The 12,104-nt window shown below is 38.7% G+C and overlaps 1 protein-coding gene across 5 annotated transcripts in view; it reads left to right on the top strand.

The window, feature by feature from the left end:
• The window catches only part of UXS1 (UDP-glucuronate decarboxylase 1), a 65,526-nt gene extending 53,746 nt beyond the window's left edge, over positions 1–11,780 (top strand). For all 5 annotated transcript variants that reach the window (XM_086769760.1, XM_086769745.1, XM_086769754.1 and 2 more), the window contains 5 exons: positions 3,540–3,583; positions 4,810–4,870; positions 6,267–6,324; positions 8,784–8,887; positions 10,942–11,780. In XM_086769760.1, coding sequence (XP_086625886.1) covers positions 3,540–3,583; positions 4,810–4,870; positions 6,267–6,324; positions 8,784–8,887; positions 10,942–11,073 — 399 coding nt within the window. In that variant the 3' untranslated portion in view covers positions 11,074–11,780. The remainder of the gene's footprint in view (positions 1–3,539; positions 3,584–4,809; positions 4,871–6,266; positions 6,325–8,783; positions 8,888–10,941) is intronic.
• Positions 11,781–12,104: the final 324 nt, after the last annotated feature.

The following is a 12,104-nucleotide window of genomic DNA, read 5'->3' as shown; positions in this document are numbered from 1 at the left end:
TGAGGTAGCTGTCTTGAGATTGAGATAGCATTCCTTCCATTGGAGACTGTAAAATCCAAAGTTCAGCCAGGAATTCCTCTAGGAAGGAGCAGATAATCCAAAGAGGAAAAGGATGAAAGTTTTGTGGCAACTCCCACTAACGGGATTCTTGTAGAGCAAAATCTGTAACTGGACAGAGCATTGAAGAGTCTAGACCAGGAAATAAATCATGCCCAGACAAGATGAAGCTTGGTGTCCTGTGGTAGATCTCCCCTACCTTTAATCTTTTTAAAATAATGTGCCAAATATATGGCTACTCCCTGCAAAACTTGGTTAGTAGACACTACCATGCTGACTGGGTGAAATCCAGAACTGTTCATAAAATTTTTTTTTTAAACTTAAAATTGTGTACCGTCTGCAAAGCAATGCATATGACCTGACTTAAGTACTCTGACCATTTTTAAAAGATTGGTCTTCTCTGGAGGTTAGCATCTGCTTGCTTGCTGTTTATCAGTGATTGTTGTTAATTTAGGCTATCTGTTATTATTTTTCAACGTCATCAGTGATGCATCTTGGTTACTCTGTTGTTTTTAACTATTGTTAAATTTCTGGTTTAGGCCTATGATTATTTCAGAGTAAAAATCCTGTAGTAATTTGAATGCTGTGTTCACTGCATCTCTTAAAGATTTGCTTTTTCCCCAGACATTTACTTTTTTTTTGTACAAAGCACTGTCAGTCATCAGAGTGTGGTAGCGGTTGTGTGATGCTGACTGACTTAATGGCCAGTGTTTCCTGGGACGTATCATTTGTACTGTGTCATATAAGTCCACGTTAAGACTGCAGATGTCAGAGCTTAGTCTGGATTAGTTGACAAAACCAGTGAGCCCAGCTTGCCTACTCTTGACTGACGAAGTCCCTTCGGCACTGAACAGGCTAATTGCAAAACCACATGGGTTCAGTCCCTTTTTTCCTTTCAAAACATAAAAAAAAAGCATTCACATTCCTTCAGTTTCATTTTCTCATCCAGGCATCTTCCCAAAGCTGCAGGTTGAGGCTGGTTCTGTTTGTTGCAAGACAGCGAGCAAACAGAAGCAGTCAGGAAGATGGAGCTTCTTGCTTTGAGTCTTTTGATCCCTGTAGGACTTGCTTGTATCAAAATATGAATGTAACCATATATTGGTTTGTCAGGATTGTATGTTCCTAGGATGGCATCCTGGGGCATAAAGTCTGAGCCTCTAAATGCTCTTTAGAAAGCTTATCTAGCCTATAGATGATCAGAAGGTACTTAAATTTTTCAAGTTTATTCTCCTAGTGCATGTAATGAGCTGTTGCTGTATTTGGCCTTTCAAACATTTTTTTTTTTCATTCATAATAATTTCTCAAGTTTTATTGAAAGTAGTCCTGATCTTTTCTTAAGATAACAGAACGAGGATGCTAACTGGAAGTTTTGTGGAGCCTTACTAAATATGAAGCAATTATCTTGTTACAAAATATGCAATGCATGGGATATTTCAGAACATCAATAAGAGAAGTCTTGAGTCAGTGCTGTTCAGAGGGAGGGAATATTGAAAGCTTTTTTTTTTTTCTCTTTTGTAAGTGCCATGCTGTCTAGACTTTATCAAGAATGTCATAGATGATAAAATAGAACATTTTGCCCAACATCGCTGTTCTGTAGGGAGTAACTGTATGACATTGAAAATTACTGGATATGAGAAAAGAACGAAGGGGAGAGTTGTTTAGTTGGCCAGGTGAAATAAAATGAATAATCATCAAGAAGCAGTAATGGAGACCAAAAAGAAATTCAGTCACAGAATTTGGCTGACAGGAAAACCTAGTGTTGACCTTTTTAGAAACTGAATGTATTCAGCCTTTTGGTTCAAAATAGCTGTTCAAATGGAGTAAATAATCTCTTGAGAAAACAATCTCTTTAATTTGAAGAAAGTATAGCCTGTGCAAACATGACCATTGCTGCTTTGTGTTGTTGTAAAGGAAGGGTTTATTAAGAGCAATTGGGAGGAGGAAACTACATTGTATTTTCCAACCACTGCCTGTATGTAGGAAAGGTAGCTACAGGGATGACTTTGAGCACATTTGAGCACATTTGAGCACATTTGAGCACAAATGACTTAGTTATGTAAAACTTATCCCACAAGCTAAAAGAAGACAAGCAGGAAGCTCTATGCATACATAAAATCATCTTCCTGTTTGTTTTGAGAGACCATCAGGCTGTCAGTGTGCTCTGCTGGTGCATTCCTCTCAGAATCAGTTGTTGGATAAACTCTTAAACCCCTGATCTTGCCCAATGCCTGTTGAAATGTGAACTCTTTTGATTCTACATCTGCTTCAGAGGGCAGCAGACTTACCAAGAGACAGACGATGGCATGTAGGGCCCGTAGCAGTAGGACAAGAGGTACTGGTTTTAAACTAAAAGAGAGTAGATTTGGACTAGATTCAAAAAAAGACATTTTTTACAATGAGAGTGGTGGAACACTGGAACAAGTTGCCCAGAGAGGTGGTAGATGCCCCATCCCTGGAAACATTCAAGGCCAGGTTGGACGGGGCTCTGAGCAACCTGATCTGGTTGGAGATGTCACTGCTTCTTGCAGGGGGTTTAGACTAGATGACCTTTAAAAGGGTCCCTTCTAACCCAGGCTGTTCTATGATTCTATGTGTACCAATTGTATTGTCTTTCCTGTCCCCTAGGAAAACAAACATGCTTTCTATTCTGTCCTTCCAAAAAGCTTTTCTGTTGTAGCAGGCTGGTGATAAGATGTGTGTGTCCCCATTTAGGTGTTTTCCACACTTAAATATGCCTACTGATAACTTTCAGAATTTAAATATTCATGTTCTAGGGATTTTAGTACTGCACGCAATTGAACTGTGAAAAAACTGAATGTTATCTGACAGCATTGTGGACTGTTTAGATATGTTTCAATATCTGGTTCAAATTTAAACAACTTACTTGCTCCAAAATTCTAGTCACTAGAAATTATTCTACCTCCCGTTTCCCCAGATAGTAATATTTAGAGAGTCATATGATAATTTTTTTTTTGTTCTGATTCCTTTAAATACTTACAGTGCTATTTTTCTTGACAATTTTTGTAGAAACCACTAACATTTGGTGGTTTCTTTGAAGTTATCTGTTGTTAATGGGAAAATTAAAATTGCTCGTTATAACCACATCTTAGTACTCTGAGGTTTTAAATATTTGGCACTCTTTTGGCTGAGTGCATGCTGCAGCCTATTTCAGTGTTCTAGGAGAGGACAAAGCATCACTCAGTCCTACATCCCTGAGAATGTTTCCTACATCCAGGGTTCTGGTTAAGAAAATGCTTAAGGATATGTTTACTGGAGACATGTCCAAGAGGAAGAAGACCTTCAAAGAACTGAGTCTTTGCCAAAGGCTCTGCAGGCACATCTTTTTCCATTCCTGCAACATTGAGCTTGTGTCTCAGGTGTTTCTCCTTGGGACTTTTTTCCTAGAATGGTGAGGAAAAGATAATTGGGCTATAGAGGGCTTTTATATTTATGTAACTTTTCTAATTTTCATCTGATTTTAGGTCTATGGACCTGGAACTCAGACGAGAGCTTTCCAGTATGTCAGGTAAGCCTTGTTTGTGCTTGCCGATGTTTACTTCACTTGATGGTTCTTTGAGTTTAGCCAGCTTCATTTGCATGTGCATTTTAGTCAAAGAAATTATGTTCATTCTTAGGCCAGCTTTGCTTTCAGAAGGGAGACAGTGAAGTTTTTAAAAATACCAAGAAACAAAACCTTAGTTGATTTAGAACTTTGAATTAAGATATTGATGTGTTCTTCCCTTCAAGGGACAGCAAGCAACCGGTAGGAAAGTTTTTAATGCTCCTTTAAGTCTGAGCACTTTGTCAGTCCTTGTATTTTAATGCAGTGCTGCCACCTTGTGTCTTTGGGGGTGCTGTGGTCAGTCTGTGTATGCTTGTGTCCCCTCCTGGGGGAAGGAACCAGTTGAGAGGGTATTGCTGTAGCTAATATTTGCAATGTAAGCAAGGCCAGAATGTGCTTGCACTACAAAAAAGTGAATCTGTTCCTCCGAATCTTTTGTTCTGCCATGCTAGCTGAACTTCCGTGCCAGGCTTCTGGGTTGTTTTAATCATTCTCCACTTGGAAATGTTCTTTCCCTCTGCTAAAAGTAGTAACAGCAGTGATAGAAGTTACGGAAATCCCACCAGTTCAAAGTAGCCACTCCTTTCCTGATTATAAGTCATAATGAAAGGGATCTGGATTTGTATGTCCAGGAGCAAGCTGCTAGGCTTGTTGCTGATAATCCAGAATAACTTTGGGTTATTTTGCACAGGGGAGGTAACACCAAAATACTGCTTTTTAACAAACTTGATTTAAGAATTTCTGAAAGCAAAAAGACAATTCAAACAACAAACTGCCAACTGGTGTCATGTACCTCTATTAAACTTACTCTATTCTGTTTGAAATGTGTTGGAAATGAGCATCTAAATATGCTTGGGTACTGGAGGGAAGAGGAAGTATTTTTTGGTTTTTAGTAACTTGATTTCTTTTAATATTCTTTCATATGCTCAGATGAACTGTAGCCAGTATACATCCCAAAGATAATCACCCTTTCAAACTAACCTCCGGTCCAGTATGTCTTACGATAGGGACTGCGAAACAAACAGCCGAGAAAACACGCAGCCATTGAAGTATACACTGTAAATCTGATTTCACCATTCCTCAGCTGCCTAATCTGCTTTACTGGAGCTCTGAGGAGGCAGTTCTCTTTTTAGAGAAGAATATTATTTATAGGGAAGTGGAAATTGCAATCTGTTCTTCTCTTTTTATAGTGATCTTGTGAATGGGTTGGTGGCATTGATGAACAGCAACGTCAGCAGTCCTGTCAACTTGGTGAGTATGAGGACACCACTCTACTGTGTTTACTGTGCAGTGGCCAACATCACCTCTGTTTTCCTCCTTGTCACTGAATCTGATTTGTAGAAGAAATAAGTGGAGCAGAAAAGCTCTTTCCGTTATGGATCATGTGTTCTTTCGTGTATTTTCTTTCTAAATAAGAAGATTAAGCCCCTAGATGTTGAGATCTTGTAGTTCCAAGAAAAGGATAAATTTTATAAAGTTTTTAATTTCTTTTAGCAAAAAGATTTATGTAATTAGAATATTAAAAAACCCGAACAAAATATGAGGGGGAAGAGGACGTGCAAAATACACCACGGGTGTGATTGAAGTCTGATTTTAATGAAAAAAAACGCTGAAGGAATACTTAACTCTAAATAATTAGAAATCACTTCATACTAGCCTTGATTAGAGGAAACTGGGATAATATTTGATTGTATAATTTTCTAACATTGATTATGGCTATTTAGAACTTAACTTTTGTAATAAAATTTTTGTTCTGTCTGTCTTGTCGTCACCTTATTCTCAGCAGAGGATATAAGAATAGATAAGGGATACTAACCATTCTATGATTCTATGCATATGCCTGGTCATTTCTGTGTATGCCAGATTCTGCCAAATCAGATATTCAACTCTGCAAGACAGTTGTTCACTAGATTTTCCGTTTTTACTGTGGCCATGAATTCATTTCTGTGTTTCTGTCCAAATGCTGATATTTTTCTCTCCAGAACATTCAATGTTTAAACCTATATGTACCTAAATGTTCAGCTTTAGGTCAAACAAGATGTAGTAAAGAAATTTTGTGACAAGGAAAGCAAGGGATGGAAGGAATTAAGTCTGATGAAAGTGAGCTAATGCTGACAGGAAGCTCTCAGCATTTTGTTCTGAAATGCTGATCGAGAGTTCGTGTGCAAGTTGGTTAAAAAAAAAGTTAAGAGAAGGAATATTGTATAGGAAAGCAAGTAGCCCTTATACATATTGATATGTAAGCTGTAGTAAATGTGGAAGCAACTGTTTGCAGCTAAATTAGTTTGGTTCCCTAACTTCGGATGAACTGAGAATGTAGCATACTTCTTCATTATATTGTCTGTCCTCAGTTCATCAAAGATTGCAGATTTCAAACCGAGGATATGGCTGCTGAGTGGCATATGCCTTCATTGTGATTGAGGTGCATGTACCCGTTCTTTGCAGACTGATTTTTTTGACACTCCCCTTACTTGAATTAGTAAGGCAAATGTGATGGAGGGCAACTTTTCTAATGAGTCCGGAGCTTGTCAAAATTACGTTTTTTTCATCAAAGTAGGAAAAAGGCATAGCTTTTTCAGAGTTTAGCATGACCCTGTTAGAATTGGTGTTTAATTGCTATTGTAATGAATATCCCTTCTATTTCTAGGGAAACCCAGAAGAGCACACTATCCTAGAATTTGCCCAGTTAATTAAAAAACTTGTTGGTGAGTATAATAAGTAATTCTTAGTAAAGCTTATGAAGTACTTATTGTCATTAGATGATTATTACTTCATTAGTGTGTGTAATATATGGATAATTTAATTGGGCTTTAGATTTCCTAATAACTTTATCAGAAGTATTTAATTGTATCCTGGTCATATAATTAAATATTAATAAGATAATCCAAATCCTCTCAATTGTATGTAAAATATTGCACAAACAATAGAATGAGTATTTTCTTTCTGTGTATCTGTGCAATCTACACTCATTATCTTGTATAATGTTTAGGGATTTTTAGCTTTGTTTTGGCACAAAGACAATACATAAATGTAAAACAGATGAATGAAAGTGTCTTGGATAACATCTTAGCTGAAATATAGATAGTTCAGCAGGATGATTCTTCACAATTGTGCAGGCTGTTCTCCTTCAACTACCTTTAAAAACCTCATACTGTGCTGACAGTCTTTCTCTGCTTTTTGCTGATCTACCAGTGACTCTTGCAAGGGCTGTCACTACCTCCCTTCTGTGGGGTTGGGAAGAAAACACTGTGGCTTTCTCTTCATTCTTGCTCTGATACCTGTAGCAAATCAGAGCTGTCAAGAATGGAAGTGAATGGCTGTGCTTAGTCTTGTAATGGGGCTTCCGAATGAGATGAAACATACTGATGCTATTAGCCAAGGGTTTTTAGTCAGTAGATGCCAGCAGTGCTTCTGAGAGATATGAAAAAGAAGAGTTCAAATATGCAGTACAGAAGCGGATCATGTGAAGTTTCTAATAGAGGACTCTCCTCTGGAAAACATCTGTGAGTCCACGGGTCAGGGAAGGAAATTGAAAATCACAGCACCAAACCTGTCCGGCACATGGAATAATTGTTACCTCCATTTGTCTGTTTGTTCACAAACAACTTGATCTGTTTCAGTCTACACAGAGAGGCAGTTTAGTTCTACATTCATAAAATCCCACAGGAACATGGCGTGTAAACTATCTGCTAGATTTGGTTAGAGAAATACCCTGTTTCTGTGTATTGTCATTGGGAAAGGCAAGTTGGCTATTTAAATCAGACTGAAGAGTATGGGCAAAGAGGGAGCCAAGACCTTTTACAGTGCAAAAGTAATAACAATCACAGAACGGTTGAGGTTGGACCTCTAGAGGTCATCGGGTCCAACCCTTCTGCTCAAGCAGGGCCATTTACAGCTAGCAGTGGCCCAAGACCATATCCAGGCAGCTTTTGAGTATCTCCACAGCCTCTCTAGGCAGCCTGTGCCAGTGCTGAGTCACTTTCACAGTAAAAAAAGTGTTTCCTGATGTTCAGGGGAAACCTCCTATGTTTCAGTGTGTGCCCTTTGCCTCTGGTCCTGTCACTGGGCACCACTGAAGAGCCTGGCTCCATCTTCTTTACTCTTCCCATCAGGTATTTAAACACATGGATCAAATCCCCCTGAGCGTTCTCTTCTCCAGGCTGAACAGTCCCAGCTCTCTCAGCATCTCCTCATAAAAGAAATGTTCTAGTCCCGTCATCATCTCTGTGGCCCTTTGTTGGACTCTCTTCAGTATGTCCATGTCTCTCTTGTACTGGGGACCCCAGAAATGGACCCAGCTCTACAGGTGTATCTCACCAGTGCTGAGTAAAGGGGAAAGATATCTCCTTCAGCCCCTTGGCAGCACTCTTCCTACTGCAGCCGAGGATGCTATCCACCTCCTTTATGGCAAGGGCACATTGCTGGCTCGTATTCAACTTGGTGTCCAGCAGGACACATAAGTCCTTTGCTACCAAGGAGTTTTCCAGCTGTTTGGCCCCCAGCCTGTACTGGTGCCTTGGGTTTTTCCTCCTTGGATGCAGGACTTTGCACTTCTTGTTGAACTTCATGAGGTTCCTGGTAGCCCTTTTCTCCTGCATCCTTTCTTGAGAGCCCTCTGGATGGTAGCACAGCCCTCTGGTGTATCAGCAATTCAGTATTGACCCAGTATTGACGCCTGGGGTACCCCAGTAGTTACTGCCCTCCAACTGGACTTCATACCACTGATCACCACCCTCTGATCCCAGCCATGCAGACTGTTTTCAATCCACCTCACTATCTGCTCATCCAGCCCTCAGTAAGGATGTTATGAGAGACAATGTCAAAAGCCTGACTGAAGCCAAGGTTAGATGATATCCTCTGCTCTGCCCTTGGCTACTGAAGCGGTCATTTCATCATAGAAGGTTATTAGACTGGTCAAGTGTAACTTCCTTTTTGTGAATCCATGCTGAAATCTTTGTGAAATGCTTTGTGAATCCATGTTGCTGTGGGACAGCTGGTTCACTCAGCTGTTGCATGCAGTGCAGCTGTGTCTGTGGAAACATTTCTATGGTAGAATTATGAAGCAGAAAGCTGCAGAAAGACCAGATGCTCCAATAGGTATGAAGGATGTAAATGCAAAGCGTGGTGTATTGCAGATGATAATGCACAGCCTCTTTTTTAATAGGCAGTGGGAGTGAAATCCAGTTCCTGTCAGAAGCACAGGATGACCCTCAGAAACGAAAACCTGACATCAGAAAAGCCAAGTTGTTGCTTGGCTGGGAACCTGTGGTATGTATAGCTGTATTACTGTTGAGTCCAAAAACACAGGGAGGCAGAGGGGGGCGGGGGAGAACCACACAATACCGATACCTTTCAGTTATCAGAGTATCTGCTTGACACGATCTCAAGGATGATTGTTTAAAAGGCTCTCTGTCGCATGTTGCCCTGGCTCACAATTCAAGAGCTGCTGGGTAAGATTGTATGACCTGTGCCATGCAGAAGAGCAGATTAGCACTGGCACTTGTAATGGGCTTAAGTAAAAAAAAAACATTATTAGGATAGACATTTTAACTTTTTCACATGCATGTTATGAAATGTCTACCTTTTTGTAAGTCCAATGAATCTTTTGAAATAGGTGGTACATAGTTATGGAAGCTAATGAGTTTGCTGTTGTTACTGCAGTCCTCCTTCCTGTTTTGCTGTGGTAACATGCATTATGGAAGGAAAAAAATTGCTTTTATTTAATGAAAATATTTTTAGAAAGTCTTTGGAGTAAGACTTTTTTTAAGATAATCTGTAACATAACTGTAAGCAAAAGGTTTGTTTGGATTAATAGGGAGAAATATGAGCACCAGAGAAATGCTCTGGATTTTAGAGTTTGTTTAAAGGGAAATAAGTTAAACTCAGGCAAAACAGAAGCTAGCCAGAGAGAGGTGATTTTTTTTTTTTTTTTTAAATTCTGGTGGACTGTAGTAACCAGAATAAGAAGCCCTTATTTTGAGATACAGGTAACATACATAGAGATGTTCATGGCTTGTTCTGTGTGTTGATAAGCTTGAAACATGATGAGGATTAGTCTTAACGTCTCACCACCCGCAGTAATGTCTGTCCACCTCTAAAGCTTAATTACCAGCCATCTGAGGTGATGTCGAGATTGTAGTTGGTCTACGCAGCTAATGTGCAAGAAATGCAAAGTGCCTGTGTTTGCTGGTTTTTCCCTTTCTCAACATTTATGGTGAAGGTGACTGTGCAAGTATATAACCAGGCATAGCTGATGATAGGAGCTGGTTTGTTTGGGGAGATAAGGTCTACTTAATCCCCAGAAAGGGTGTGACTTTCTTAGCCAGCTCCGTATTCTGGCTAGCACGGTGGTTTGTAGGCTTTTTCAGATTTGCAGACAAAAATCTTTCCAGGAAATAAGTGAGCCTATCTAGTAATTGTAAGCCTATTAATAGAAAAAGGTAGCTCCAGACCCTTCTGAAAGGATTCACAAAGGCACCGAATATAAATAGGCTGTGCCTGAAAGCACAAGGATGATGGCAAGTGTTAGTGTCACAAAGGGTTTAAAACAATTAACTTCTATGCTTCTGACCTTCTGTGTTTGGCACAGTCAGTACCAAAACTTACTCTGAAGTAGCAGTACAGTCTTGGTACATCAAGGCAAGTAGTTTTTGTGGTGCTATTTTATCCTCCTGTATTGATGATGGTATTTGCAAGCATGCCAGAGCATATGGCTCCTGAGAAAAGTGAGTAGTATTTCTGTTGTTCCTGTCTACAAATTGTAGTGATTAAATACAGGCATAGATTATGAAGAATTACAATTACTTGTATAGGATTTAAGCTCAAATGAGCTTCTGGATGATAATTTGTATCCATCCCTTTTTCTGTATATTGATGGAGCACAGAAGAAATAAAAACTAAAAAAAAGGTCACCACCTTTATACCTTTATGTGGTATATAGCATTCTGTGAAAATTAAAAACAGAAGGGGCTTAAATTTCTGTGTGCTCGTCTCTTTCAATGTATTATGAATTGAAAGTAGAATTATGTAAGTCTGTTTTGACACTAAACAGACCAATCATAACTGGTCATAATCTCTGATGAGATTTAAATTTGTTGGGTTTTGTTGACTTGCTACGTCAGAAAATATATCTGATGCTTAAAAGCTAACACACATTAGCAGTGCAGAGATGTAACCAGTATGTGGTGCTGTTAATACTTATATTGGCTAAGAATTAGACTTCCTAGCAGTCTTTTGATAGCTGTATTAAAAAAAGATACTGTTGTGAAAAGAGCTGATGTGAACTCAGAGTGATATGATTCTCTCCTCACTTTTGGGAACAGGTCCCATTGGAAGAAGGTTTGAATAAAGCGATTCATTACTTCCGTAAAGAACTTGAGTATCAGGCGAACAATCAGTATATTCCCAAACCAAAACCTGCAAGGATGAAAAAAGGAAGAACAAGACATAACTGAAGACTGTTAGTTGGACAGAAAATTCCCTGCTTGATATTTAACGGATGTAATTTTTTTCTTGGTTTTTTTTTTTTTTTTTTTGAGAAAGACTTTGAAACAGGTATCATGAAGAACAAACTGGAATTTCATTCTGAAGCTTGCTTTAAAGAAGTGGATGTGCCTAAAAATAACAAACAAATATTCCCCTTCCCCTGCAAATCTTGCCTTGCACTTTTTAAATCTGTCTTTTTATGTAAAATAGAGTAGAAGCATCTTTTAGTATCTTCAAGTTTTATATCTTGCTGTGAGATCATTTTGTTGTGACTGTCCTTGACAGTTTTATTTACTGGTTTCTTTGTGAAGCTGAAGATAAACACAAATGGGATGGAAAATGCCAATTTATTTATAAAATGAGTACTATAAAATATGAGATGTTCTACTATGCATAAGAAAAAAGCTAGTGGTATTGTCAGGTGAGAGACACTGACATCTAAGTATAGAGGAGTTTAAAAGAATTCTGTATGAGAGCTTTATGTATTCTTTAAATGAGAGATTTTTTCAAAGGTTTAGTTTTAGTTGTACACTTGAATTTGAGATATTTTCATTGATTACCATGGATAAGGATATTTTGAATCACTACTGTGTTGTGCGTACTCTGGGAATAAAGTTAATGTATTATTGGTTACAGTGGTTGAATATGCTATTTTAATAAAATACTGAAACTTCTATTTACTAGTTTCAGGGTTTCACTGTGGGCTCGTCTCTGTCATTACACATCTCTGTGTTTGTTGTATATTAATTAGAAAGTGCCAGTCTGTAAATAATTGACTGAAAGCTAATAACTCTGGTCTTTTATTGCTTGCCTCTTAATAGATATATAGAAAGGGCTGCAGGATGTCTGTTGAAGTAGATCAGACAGGAATATCATGATTTATTCCAATTCAGGTGGTTCGTAGTGATGCGGGGGTGTAAGATTTTCTGTAGAGTCTAACTTGAGCCCTCCTAATGGAGGAGATGTTTCTGTTTTAAGCAGTTACTGAATTGCCAGTAAA

The sequence above is a fragment of the Chlamydotis macqueenii genome, chromosome 1 (assembly GCF_036417535.1).
Source record: "Chlamydotis macqueenii isolate bChlMac1 chromosome 1, bChlMac1.mat, whole genome shotgun sequence".
Taxonomy (NCBI): Eukaryota; Metazoa; Chordata; class Aves; order Otidiformes; family Otididae; genus Chlamydotis; species Chlamydotis macqueenii.
The sequence above is the reverse complement of the archived record's forward strand: the minus strand, read 5'-3'. Positions and strand labels throughout refer to the sequence as shown.